Source organism: Ctenopharyngodon idella, chromosome 3 (assembly GCF_019924925.1).
Source record: "Ctenopharyngodon idella isolate HZGC_01 chromosome 3, HZGC01, whole genome shotgun sequence".
In the NCBI taxonomy this organism is placed as follows: domain Eukaryota; kingdom Metazoa; phylum Chordata; class Actinopteri; order Cypriniformes; family Xenocyprididae; genus Ctenopharyngodon; species Ctenopharyngodon idella.
The window spans coordinates 23,568,988-23,581,769 of NC_067222.1; the positions used below are offsets into that span (position 1 = coordinate 23,568,988).

The 12,782-nt window shown below is 37.2% G+C and overlaps 1 protein-coding gene across 1 annotated transcript; it reads left to right on the top strand.

The window, feature by feature from the left end:
• Positions 1-1,415: 1,415 nt before the first annotated feature.
• LOC127509252 (lens fiber major intrinsic protein) lies at positions 1,416-12,680 on the top strand. Its single transcript, XM_051887833.1, is given in 11 exon segments — positions 1,416-1,464; positions 7,000-7,086; positions 7,221-7,260; positions 7,406-7,469; positions 7,471-7,540; positions 7,644-7,951; positions 7,954-8,036; positions 8,925-8,989; positions 9,068-9,255; positions 10,684-10,764; positions 11,704-12,680. Coding segments are annotated over 11 exon segments (1,206 nt in total). The 3' UTR covers positions 11,875-12,680.
• Positions 12,681-12,782: the final 102 nt, after the last annotated feature.

A 12,782-nucleotide genomic window follows, 5' to 3' on the forward strand; every position in this document is an offset into this window, starting at 1 on the left:
AATTTTTTTCAGAATTCTTTGATTAATAGAAACTTCAAAAGAACATCATTCGCTTGAAATAGAAATCTGAACAAATTTCTTTAAAAAAAAAATCTTACCGACCCCAAACTTTTGAACATTAGTTTGTGGTTCACTTAAAGGATTAGATCACTTCTGAATTCCAATTTCCTGATTATTTACTCACCGCCATGTCATCCAAGATGTTCATGTCTTTCTTTCTTCAGTCGAAAAGAAATGAAGGTTTTTGAGGAAAACATTCCAGGATTTTTCTCCATGGGGTTCACTGGGTTGAAGGTCCAAATTGCAGTTTCAGTGCAGCTTCAAAGCGCTCTACGCAATCCCAGACGAGGAATAAGGGTCTTATCTAGCAAAACGATTGGCCATTGGCCAATACTTTTTAACCACAAATGCTCGTCTTGCACTAGTTCTGCGATCCGCATGCATGACATAATCACTTTACAAAGGTCATGCGTGATATAGGCAGAAGTACCAATCCAGTGTCTACAAAGCGAACGTGGAAAGTCAAATGCCCTTTACAAAAAGGTAAAACAATGATGTCGGATGATTTTGAAGTTGGAGGAGAAAATTAGATGAAGTTTTTCGCCCTAACGTGGTACTTCCGCCTACATCACGTGTGACCTTTCAACGTAATGCGTGGGGCATCGCAGAGCAGTGCAAGACAAGCATTTGTGGTAAAAAGTATATATATTTTTTTTTTTTTTTTTTTTTAGAAAATGACCGATTGTTTAAGCTAGATAAGACCCTTATTCCTCGTCTGGGATTGTGTAGAGCCTTTTAAAGCATTTAAACTGCAATTTGGACCTTCAACCCGGTGAACCCCAGTGAAGTCCACTATATGGAGAAAAATCCTGGAATGTTTTCAAAAACCTTCATTTCTTTTCAACTGAAGAAAGAAAGACATGAACATCTTGGATGACATGGGGGTGAGTAAATTATCAGAAAATTTAAATTCAGAAGTGAACTAATCCTTTAAAAGGATAGTTCACCTAAAAATGAAAACTCTGTCATCATTTACTCAACCTCAAGTTGTTCCAAACCTGTATGAATGTCTTTGTTCTGCTGAACACAAAGGAAGATATTTGGAAGAATGTCAGTAACCAAACAGATCTCGCCCCCCACTGACTACCATAGTATTTATTTGAAAAAGTTTGGAACTACCTGAGGGTGAGTAAACGATGACAAAATTTTCATTTTGGGGTGAACTATCCCTTTAACTGTATAAACACACAATCTTCGACAGCCTTTAGGATATGTAATGGCAAAATCATGACTGCTACATATATACAGGTATATCGCCCAGCCCTAGTTTGAAAATTCTGATGCCACTCACTGAGTGTTACAATGACTCAAGGTCAGCTAGCAGTCAACAGATCACAGCTATCAGCTGGATGATCATGACACACAGCTTCACCCTCACCATTGAGGGGCAGGCTGGAAGACAGGGCGTGAAAATGGATGTGTCATCGCCTTTGATTATGGAAGTTAGAGGTGTGTGCAGGGAGACGCTTTGCCCAGCGTAACCTGACCTCTGTGGGGTCTTCAATGCACAGATGATGAATGAAAGGACAGGTCTATAGGCTGTGTGTGATGATGTGGTGCGCTGTAATTTATTGTGAATTTTAGTGGACTGATTTAAACATTTCAGTTTAACAATTAAGCATGTTTAGCTCAAATAATAAAGGCAAAATGTGTTATTTCTTTTCCAAACAATAGTGTTATCAGACAGATTTCTCACTAACATCATGTTACCATTTCACTGTCCTTTGAATAAAAATGGTCTAAAATGATCCAATGACTGCGCCCTCTTCATTCATTAAAAATGAGTGAGTCAGAAAACTCTTGCTAAATGTATCCCTTCTTTAGGGCTAAAATCATATAACTTCAGAAACCATTTTCACCTTATCAAAACATTTGACAGTTTTAGCCTTATTAGATTTGTCATTAATAATACATACAGATAGCTGAAGTTGGAGGCAATTATAGCAGATGTCATTTGAAGACAGATTTGGCTAGAAGTATTTATCTTCCAATGGACAAAATTGCCTAGAAACTTTTTTTATTCATTCACCAAATTCTTCTTATATATTCAAAAAACAGCGTTATGGGCCTTTAGCAATGTGATTCACGATGTGAAAGCTTTTTGTATTTAATTTTTTAGTATGATTTGCTCTTTGGTGTGAACTGAACTGCAGTGCTTGACATTATATTCAAGTCAGCGGAAAAGTGCAATGATTAAGACTTTTGCTCCCAGAGAAATTTTACTAAAAGTACAGACACTGATGTGAAACCCTTGAGGCCTGAGTAAATTCCAAAATCCTCCAGTGGAATCTAATCCAAAATGATACCCTTCTGAACTTCTTAGACACAAAGCCCTTGTGCTGGTGGGGTGACCAAATGTAATCTTCAAATGCAGGAGGGGTGGCTTGATTAGATTTAGTACCTGCATGGTTCTGAGGCTCTGCAGAAGCCCAGAAACGATTTACAGATGGCCACAGGTTGAGGATGGACAATGAATATAAACCCAACCCTGTCCAGGGGAGAGACTGAACAAAATGAACATAAATCTGAGAGCCGGCTAAAACCGCAGACTGAGGTTGTAAGATAAGACGCCATCAACCTACTGAGACGAGAATATTGAACTGGAATCTTAATACCGCTTTGACCTTAGAAAGACCTAGACAGCCTATTTTTCTTGGATATCAGCTAAAAATATTTTGAGTCATTGGTCTCATTTGTGTACCTTATTTCTCTTTCCAATGTCAGATATCTGCTTAAAGGGAACTATGCAAAATTCACATTTATATTGTTTTTGAACATAATAATGTGTCAGCAGTTGTGTACACAACCACCCTATTGTGGTAAAAATCCATCCACTTGTTATTTTCCCCATAAATCTGAAATAGTGTCTCAAAATGAGCCGTTCAGGAACGTATTCCAATGTGACGTCACATTTAGAACAGGCCACGCCCACGACAGGTGACGGATTCCTAGCCAGGGGTGCGTTTCCCAAAGCAAACTATTAGGGCTGGGTATTGACACAATTTTCACGATTCAATTCGATTTCTATTCACATGCTTGCGATTCGATTCGATTATTTTGGATGTAGTATATCAATTACAGTACATGGTAAATTTTCTAGAGGAAAAAAAATCTCTCAACTAATGCTGTAAACTACACATGGGAGTCAGTTGGTACTACTTTACTATAATATTGAAGGTTAAAATTAACTTATTTATATACAAACACTTAAATTACCTTCAATTATGTTTTTTTTTTTAATAATAAATAAAGTTTAGAATTACATAATCATATTTCTATTCCAATTAATTTTTTTTTTTTTTTTAATTGTGGCTGTCAACTGATTTATTCAAATATGCATTAAATATTGAAGAACATTATAATGAATATGTAACGGTGCATAGCTATATTTATCAGAATGCTGTTTTCTAGAGTTCACTTTTCTAGCTGACTAATGAGTTTATGGTCACTGAATATGTTTTTCTGAGGTAAATGTGACGTTACGTGACATTGTTTACAAGCTGTTTTATTGACGTCTTTCCGAGGTTGAAACTGACTGAGCTATTACACGAGACATGATACGGATTTCTGTAAGCTGAACTGTATATTTTAACATACCTTCAGATGTTTATTTCGTGCTGTAACTGGTATTAAAGCGGAGGAGAGGATGTTCACTGCCGCTTCTCTTTAACTGAGGCGCTAAAGCGATCTGTCACGTTACATTAAACAGCGCCAAAATGATACTTATTTTTTGAATCTCATAATAAGATGGATGTCATTTAAAATCTGAAACTTTGCTTCATATCAAAAGTAACAAAGCACAAAGATTATTGCGATTTATTGGATGGGAGGCGCGCTACATGTTCTGTTCATTCATCAACTGAAAACAGACTAGACTAATCGATTCTTAAGATTTAAGAATCGATATCGGTTCATAAAAATGAGAATCGATTAAAATCAAGAAATCGATATTGTTTACCCAGCCCTATACGAACTATGGTCGCAAGTTCCGTCCTTATCAATAGAGTTCAATGGGACTTAAGACCATAGTTGACTAACGATGCTTTTGGGAAACGCACCCCAGAGCATTTAACAGCACGATTCAAATAAGAAATATATTCTTATTAAAGCTACTAAATTTATTCAATTAAGAGCAGTGAGTGACTTTCTATTTTTTCTTTTGTTTGTTTTTTTTAACCATATTGACAGCAAATATAGCAGTACACTGTAAAAAAAAAAATATTTTCATGATTTGTTATCACAACATTTTTTCAACTTAGATAATTAATGTGGTTCAGACAACATAATATTTTGAGTTTGTTGATTAAACCAATCGCCTTCATTGTATTAACTCAAATTTTTAATTTCAATGAACTCAATTTTAAGGCAACCAGGTAACTTAACTTTTTAAGTTAAACCAACAATTCTTTTTTACAATGTAGGTACTAGTGATGTGTGGATCGTGGTTATATCCCCAGACACTGTGGATACTCCATGGGTCGGGCAGGCCAAGTAATAAAAAATAAGATTCCAATGAATTGTGGGTGGGTCGTGGGTGGATGAGAAATAAATCATTAATGTGTTGATTTTAATAAAGACACGGAACTCTTACTTCCCCTTTAAAAACACAACAAACGTGCACCGCTCTTTTACTTTCGTTTTAAACAACGTCAGGGAAAACCAATCAAGGAAAACATGCCTAGAGCACCCCCTAATGGTCATTATATAAAACACAAAGGAAAAACCTACATGGGATATAGCTAAACAAATTTACAACTTTAACTAAAAATATACCATACTGTGCAAAAGACTTAGGCCACAATTAGATGTTGTTTTAGCAATGATATTATGATTATATATAATTATTTCTCAGTCTCTTTATTAGAATATAACCAGAAAATATAGTAAATTTGTATGCAGTATTAAAAACAGAAGAAAAAAAAACAGCTTTTATAGGCTAAAGTAGCAAGTATTTAGTGACCTCCCTTGACACTTGAGCAATAGCAGGAAACTGGCTCTCTTAAAACTAAATGGAATGGAAAAGGACTGGAAGGCCAAAAAAACTTTCATCTGATGAGAAGTTTCTCAGAGTTTCATTTTTGAGAAAATATAAGTCCAGAAGGTCACACTAAATCTAATTTTTGCTAAAACAATTTTTTTTTTTTTTTTACATTTTGTGTACATATTTCCTGTATTTTCTGTTTGCATCGTAATAAAGAGACTGAAAAATAAATATGGATGGTCATTAAAACATTGCTAAAACAACAAAGCTGGTGGTGGCCTAAGACATAAGCTGTACATAAGCTTAACAGAATTTATTCTGATAAGAGTGTTTTCCAACATAATGATGGCAATATTAAAAGCTTATTTTTTCATCAGGCACTAATTTGCAGACTCTCATTAAGCTACACAGTTGCAAAGTCTACTTGTTTAAGCAGAAATGGATTCAAAACAGATCTGAGCGTTTTACTGAAGTAGTTAACCAAGACGAAACAAGTGATGAGTATGTGATATGTAACGGCTGTGAAGTGCTGTATGTAAATATTAGCCAAAAGTTTCACATTTCTGGACCCTTTACAGTTGTGGGTCAACCATTCTATTATTCTAACCTACTTGTAAAGCACAAAGGCAAAGGACATCATCCCTGCTCCAGAAGTTTTTGCTTTCATCTCATTCCCACAGAATCTTAAATAACGAATCTATAAATATAAACAATGTGATTTTGTAATGTCAGTATTAACAATTATGGCTACATGATGAATTGAAATAAAACTAAAATCGCGATATGGCTTAGTGCGATTTTCAAATTCTGCACTGTAAACCCAAACAGTATAACTAACTTATAATGGAAAGTACCTTTTACTCAAAATGTGCAGAGATTTAAGTTAACACTAAATATTTTTTTTGAGTTTTTACAACTCCGCTAAAGTTTAGAGTTCAGGGAACTTGAACAAAATAGATTCAACCATAATTAAATATTTTAATGTCAAACATACACCCTATAGAAGTGCAGAGGACAGACTCTATGACTGCAGATTAGAACTGTGTCAGCAGCTCCTGTGGCAAGTTGAACTTCCTCAGCTGTCGAAGGCAACCTCTGCTGGACCTTTTTCACAATGGAGCCTATGTGAGTGTCCCATTTCAGGTCCTGAGATATTGTAGTGCCCAGGAACCTGAGTGACTCCACTGTTGCTGTTCATTATGGTGAGTGGGGAGAGAGGTGGGGGGTTTCTCCTAAAGTCCACAATAATCTCCACTGCTTTGAGCATGTTCAGCTCCAGGTTGTTGTGACTGCAGTGCATATTAGTTCATGATACATTGATTTCCACATTTCAAACACATGCATCATACAGACTGAACATTTTCATCTCTTTTTCACAAAGGAAGTCTATGCAAAATGATCCGGTTGCTCCCTCTCTCCATACATTGAGTCCTCCAAGTGTCCTTCTGTCAAAAGCCTCGTCATATACAGAAAGGTTAGCTGTTTTCCCCTAAAAAGGTAACCTTATAGTTCCTAATCATGTTTCACTCATATCAACCTTATCCTGATCCTACATTCATACTGTGACCTCTATAGAATGTCATAGAAGCTCAGCCTCAAACTGTGCGGCCATTGTTGTGGTCGGCCATGTTATCGTTTTCATTTCCACTCTATCTTCTCAGTCACTTTGAGAGAGCTTGCCACTGAAAGGGGTGAGCAGGTATGGACCACATCCCTTATAATAGCACTCTCATACTTTAATTTTGTGAATTGAAATTGAGTTTTGTTTGTATTTGGATTTGTCCAGCTCAGAACGAAAGCACAAAAGTCCGCTTTGCAGCATTCTTTACTGTCTTCACAATATGCTTTGGCTCCTCTCTGATTTTTATCACCTACAAAGATCTAATCTCTCTTCGTCTTAACACTTGCTGGGTACTTAGTAAAACGTTGGATATTTGACACGTCTTAATCCCTTTCAGTCGTGACTACCTCAGAGGAATTCATGAGAGCCTTTTCGATAAAGGGACTGAATCAAGTCAGACCCTCAAGCTTAGCCCCTCTGGCAGTTGAAACCCCAGAGCGAGGACTGCTGGTTTTTGATAAGAAAATCCAATCGGTGCTGGAAAAGAGACATTTAGCATATGGAGTCTGAAAGTAGTACCTTCTTCACTTAGCACCTGAGGAAATTGCAAACCTTTTCTGTTCAGGAAAGATCAGGCAAGTGGACAAAAGAAGGCAGGGTGAATGCTGAGGGATCCAACTGAACACGTCACAGGGTCCCATATTGAATGCCAAATATAAGAACGACGTGGCTGTGAATTTGAGCAATTTAAATAGATAATTCTCATCATGTTGATGTCTCTTCAAGGTCTGATTAAGATTTAGAATCAGAACTGCAAATTCAAAATTCATTGCTACTGGTGATCTTGATTAAGAGGTGCAGTACAAACTGATCAAAAGACGAGAAAAAGAAGAAGCACTATGAAACCCTTGTCTACATTCACTTTGATTCTGAGGGATGTGCGGTCTGGCTTGTTTTTACGTGACATGTTCTGTGAGTTTTTGGGAACCGTTTTTTTCCTCTTCATCAGCCTCTCTTCTGTCGTGCTGTGGCCACACGCAGGGCCTCTGTCCTGGGACTCCATTACAGACGAACCCCTTCCGACACTGGACTCTTCTCCGGCATGCTCAACCGACCCACTGCATGTTTCTTTGGCCTTTGGAGTTTCGCTAGCCCTGGCCTGTGTCTGCCTCGGTGAGGTCCACCTCAACCCAGTGGTTACCCTGGCATTGGTCGCAGGCTTAAGGGTGAGTCCCTGGTGGGCTGTCCTGTTGGTGGGAGCCCAGCTGCTTGGTGCCCTCAGCGCCTGTTCTCTGCTGTTAGGCATTACACCAACTGCCCTAAAGAGCAACCTGGGGATTAATGAGGTAAGATGTTTCTGATCCTACAGGTTATATGTCCATATGGTTCTCTAATATTATTCTGACATCTTTGTTCTGGCATTGTCTGATTTCTGTATCTTCTGACATGTATTCTGGATCATCTGATTTCTGTATCTTCTGATTTCTGTATCTTCTGATGTCTGTGTTCTGGATTATCTGATTTCTTTGTCTTCTGATGTCTTTATTCTGGATCATCTGAATTCTGTATTTTCTGATATCTTTTCTGGATCGTCTGACTTATATATTTTTCTGATGTCTTTGTTCTGCAGATCATCTTTGTGTTGTGGATCCTCTGATTTCTGTGATCTGGATCTTTTCAGAATTAGAATTAAATGTAGTTTAATGAATTGCCATTTGATTTCTTTAGAGACTTGTGTCTATAGTTAATGTGCTTGCTCAATAAAATTAGGGCTTTTATTCACCATTATTATGTTAACTCTGGGTAATTGCCAAGCTATTAAGCCATTCTCATTTATTCCACAATCTAATTTAATGATTTCTTGCAAATGATTCTTAATTTCATTGTGACATGCAAAGTGTTATACTTTTAATTTTCTAATTAGCTAATTCTGCTTTTAATTTTGATTAACTGTTGATTGTTGTTATTGAACAAATACATACTGTAGAAATTGGATAGTATGGGTAGAAATGTAAGAAACCATATTATATTCTGTGTTATTCCTGTTCAGCTTGAAATTACATCTCAGTGCACCTATCAAAGTGGATCACTACATTTTCTTCTGTATTCTCTTTTGTGTGTGTGTGTGTGTGTGTGTGTGTGTGAGTTCTTTTTGGTAAAATACAGACCTGTCAAAAAGTTTGCAGTAGTAAACAGAAATACAGAGGCATCATAATAGAATTACCAGTCTGTAAATCACCAAAGAGAAGAAAATGGAAAGCATCAAAATAAGAACGAGCAAGAAAAATGAAAGTTTCAAGGGAAATGTGGTCTGTGTGTGAGTCAGAGTAAGTGAGGAAAAAGCAAGATGGGGATAGATGGATGGAGGGACAGAGAGAGAGTTTATAGTTTGCCAGGTAATTGGAGTGAATGAGGAAAGGAGATAGAGTCAGTCTGAAAAGACAGATAGTGTCCAACAATAACAGATAAAACTCCACTTACCCTCCTTCAGGTGGCCCCGGGGGTATATCTGTATCAGGCTCTGTTAGTGGAGATGGCTGTTACGTTCCAGCTAGTGCTATGTGTCCAGGCTGCCACTCATCCCAAATCAGCATTTTCCTCTGTGGCCCCTGCAGTCATTGGCCTGTCGGTCACCCTTGGTCATCTCATGGCGGTAAGGATGAGAATGAGAATTCTTCAGACTTTTTTTGAATAAAACTTTAATTCACATTCATGATACCAACATTCAAGGGAACTGAATGCTTACTGGTGGTAATTTTTGTTTTAGTCATAATTCTTGTCTTTTGATGAAAATATCCTTTAAATTTAGTGTATATTCAGTTTGTACAGTGTATGTTCAATTTTGGTTTCATTTTCACTGTGTTCTGCCCGTTTTGCCTGCCTGTGTACCCTAGACAGTTTCCTTGGTTGTTAATTAGTTCCAGTTACACACACCTGTTTCCATTCAGTTGATTACCCTCCCTGTGTATTTAAGCACTCTGTCTCATTTATGTGGTTGTTTCCTGAGCTTTATTTCCTGTGATTCTGAATTTATTGAAGGACTCTTTGTGTGATCTCCAGGTGTACTCTTCTTTCAGACGAACACAATCAGTGATATATTTAAAAATATCCTTAGTTCCTTAGGCCATCCTTAGGCACGTTTAAAAAAAAAAAAATGCATCCATCCATAAGCAAAGTAATTCATACAGCTCCAGAGGGTTAATAAAGGCATTCTGAAGCAAAGGGATGCATTTTTGTAAGAAAAAATATCCATATTTAAAACTTTATAAATTCAAATAACTAGCTTCCTGCGGACGACAGTACGCATACTGTGCGAGTCGAGTAAAATGAGTAACCCGTGATGCGATGTATGACGCAGGATGTAGGAGTATTGTAAGCTTAGACGCCTCTCAAACAAATAGAGCTGTGCAACAAACTCAAGCTCCTCTTCTCTTATATTGAGAAATCCTCCAACATTTCTCTTTAAAATTTCTCATTTTAAACTTCTAATTCATGACTGGTGTTTTGTTTTGCTCTCTCCTCTGCGCCTCCGCGTTTATCATTCAGGTCGGGTCAAAGGTTGCTCTTCCACCCAAATCGACTTGCGCAGTATGTGGTCGTCCGCCGGAACCTAGTTATTTGAATTTATAAAGTTTTAAATATGGATATTTAAAGTTTTATATATGGCAAAAGGCCTTTATTAACCCTCTGGAGCCATATGGATTACTTTGATTATGAATGAATGCATTTTTTTTGTTTGTTGTAAAACGTGGCCTCCCATTCACAACCATTATAAACCTTGGAGGACTAAGGATATTTTTAAATATATCTCCGATTGTGTTCGTCTGAAAGAAGATAGCCATATACACCTAGGATGGCTTGAGTGTGAGTAAATCATGGGATAATTTTAATTTTTGGGTGAACATTTTTCACTGACTAAATTTGGCATGAAATTCAAGTGGATTTGAACAGCTTAAAATATCTCGCAAACATTTGCAGCATTATTGACTGCTTGTTTGCCCCAAATAAATAGGGAGAGATTTGGCAAGAAGTTTGAATTTGGCAGGAGACCCATAGTTGTCCTGTGTATTTTGGTCTGCAGATTGGCTTCACAGGCTGTGGAATGAATCCTGCCAGGTCATTTGGTCCAGCTGTGCTTACTATGAACTTCCACAATCACTGGGTGAGTAAACATCATATATATATATATATATATATATATATATATATATATATATATATATATATTAGGTAGCTTAAGGTAGTTGTTAAATTTATTGGGTAGGATTATGGGATGTAGAATATGGTCATGCAGAATAAGGTATTAATATCTGCTTTATAAGTACTATTAAACAGCCAAAATCCTAGTAATATGCATGCTCATAAGCAGATAGTTAATGGTGAGAATTGGACCCTAAACAAAAGTGTTACCAGACAAAGGAACAAATCCACAATGCTAGGTGTCATTTATTTTGAACAGACAGTAGTGCAAATCACAGTTTGTTCCACCTAGCGGCATTTAGTCCCCTAGCTGGTGCAGTACAGCCTCCTATAGTGTATTAGGCACTAAGCAGTAAACAGAATGCACTCTTGCATAGGTCATATTTTTTTTGCAGGGCTGATAAAAAACAAAAGGTATTTGGTCACAATCAGCTACAAAACTGAAAAGCATCTTGTGTTATAAAAGTACAAAATAAATAATGAAAAATAAAACATGCATTAGGTGTGTTACAATTTGCTCCACTTAAAATTTATTTAAACATTCAAAGCTTAAGCGCAACCCTCCTATACTTAAAGTATTCTCCTTTGCCCATGAGCGCAGAAAGACGTATTTGACACATGCGCATTAGCTAGTGGACTTTGTTTTCAAGCGCTCAAATCATTCCCGTATGCGCTGTTCTTCTCTTTTTCCTGTTGTGGCGGTTATCAAACAGCATTGTATTACCACACGCGCCCCCTTCTGGATTGGAGTGTTAACCGCCTGCGACTGACTGTATTCGTCATCTAACTGCATGAACCGAATTGCATGAACAAACTGACTTGCGAAATGACAAGTGCTTTGTGCATATATAACTATATAATAATGAAGTAATATGCTTATGTCTCACCTGGCCTTGTGCAGGTGTATTGGGTGGGGCCTTGTGCTGGCTCTCTCCTTGCCTGGGTCCTGCATGATCTGGTGCTCCATCCTCGTTGGAACTGCCTTGGCGATTGGGTGAAAGAATGTAAGGATGTGCTCCTGAAAGATCTTTCAAAGCAGCCCAGAGGTCCTGAAAACAATATGGAAGCATAGTCATTCAAATAAACATTGTATCTCCATGCAAAATTGTTTAAGGCATCACTGACTTAACATTTTTTAGAAGTCTTTGCTAAATAAAGCAAATTAGCACATCCTTAGACCATCCATTACTGACAGAGATTGGTGGATTGCAGGTGTGTAATTCTGAGCTAAGATCCCTATGAAACCATGTAATCAGGATTGGTCCAAACAGCATCTAATCTCTCGCTCCATTGGTGCAACCAAGCAGTCTGTTTTTGTTATTGTTTTTTTTTTTTTTTTTTTTTTGCATCAGCATGTTCAGATAAAATTAGCTTAATTTTGTATTAGTTTAGCTTCTACTGTGTGCTTTATGGAAACATAATCCCCTTGCACTTGACTGTTTCCTATCTCAATGTGTCTGCCTCTTAGGTTTATTATCTTTGTGTAGTTTTAGCATTTTAATTAATTCAGTGCAGTACAGAAAGTAGTCAATGTCAGAAAATGACATGAAAATCACTCTGGGCTTGTTGTAACTATTAAGTATCTGTCACTTTGTTGTTATTAGGCTAAAGTAAAAAGATTGTCTTTTGGGATTCAATAGAAATGCATATGACATCAAACAAAATATTTAATGCTTATCCATGCATCCCTTTTTGAAACTAACCCGCGATTTCACAGACGAGGCTTAAGCCAGTGCTAGACTAAAATGCATGTTTGAGCTTTTTTAACTGAATGTAACTCACACTGACATATCTTAAAATATGTCAGTGCCATTGTTTTGTCTCAAGATCCACACCAGTAATGTTTTTTTCTAGTGAACGTTTATCAAAGCTACTTAAATATCCTAACTGAACTAAGGCCTAATCCTGGCTTAGGCTAAGCCCTGTCTGTGAAACCGGGCCTATATGTAATTGTAATGTGGATGGTTAATGCTAATCACA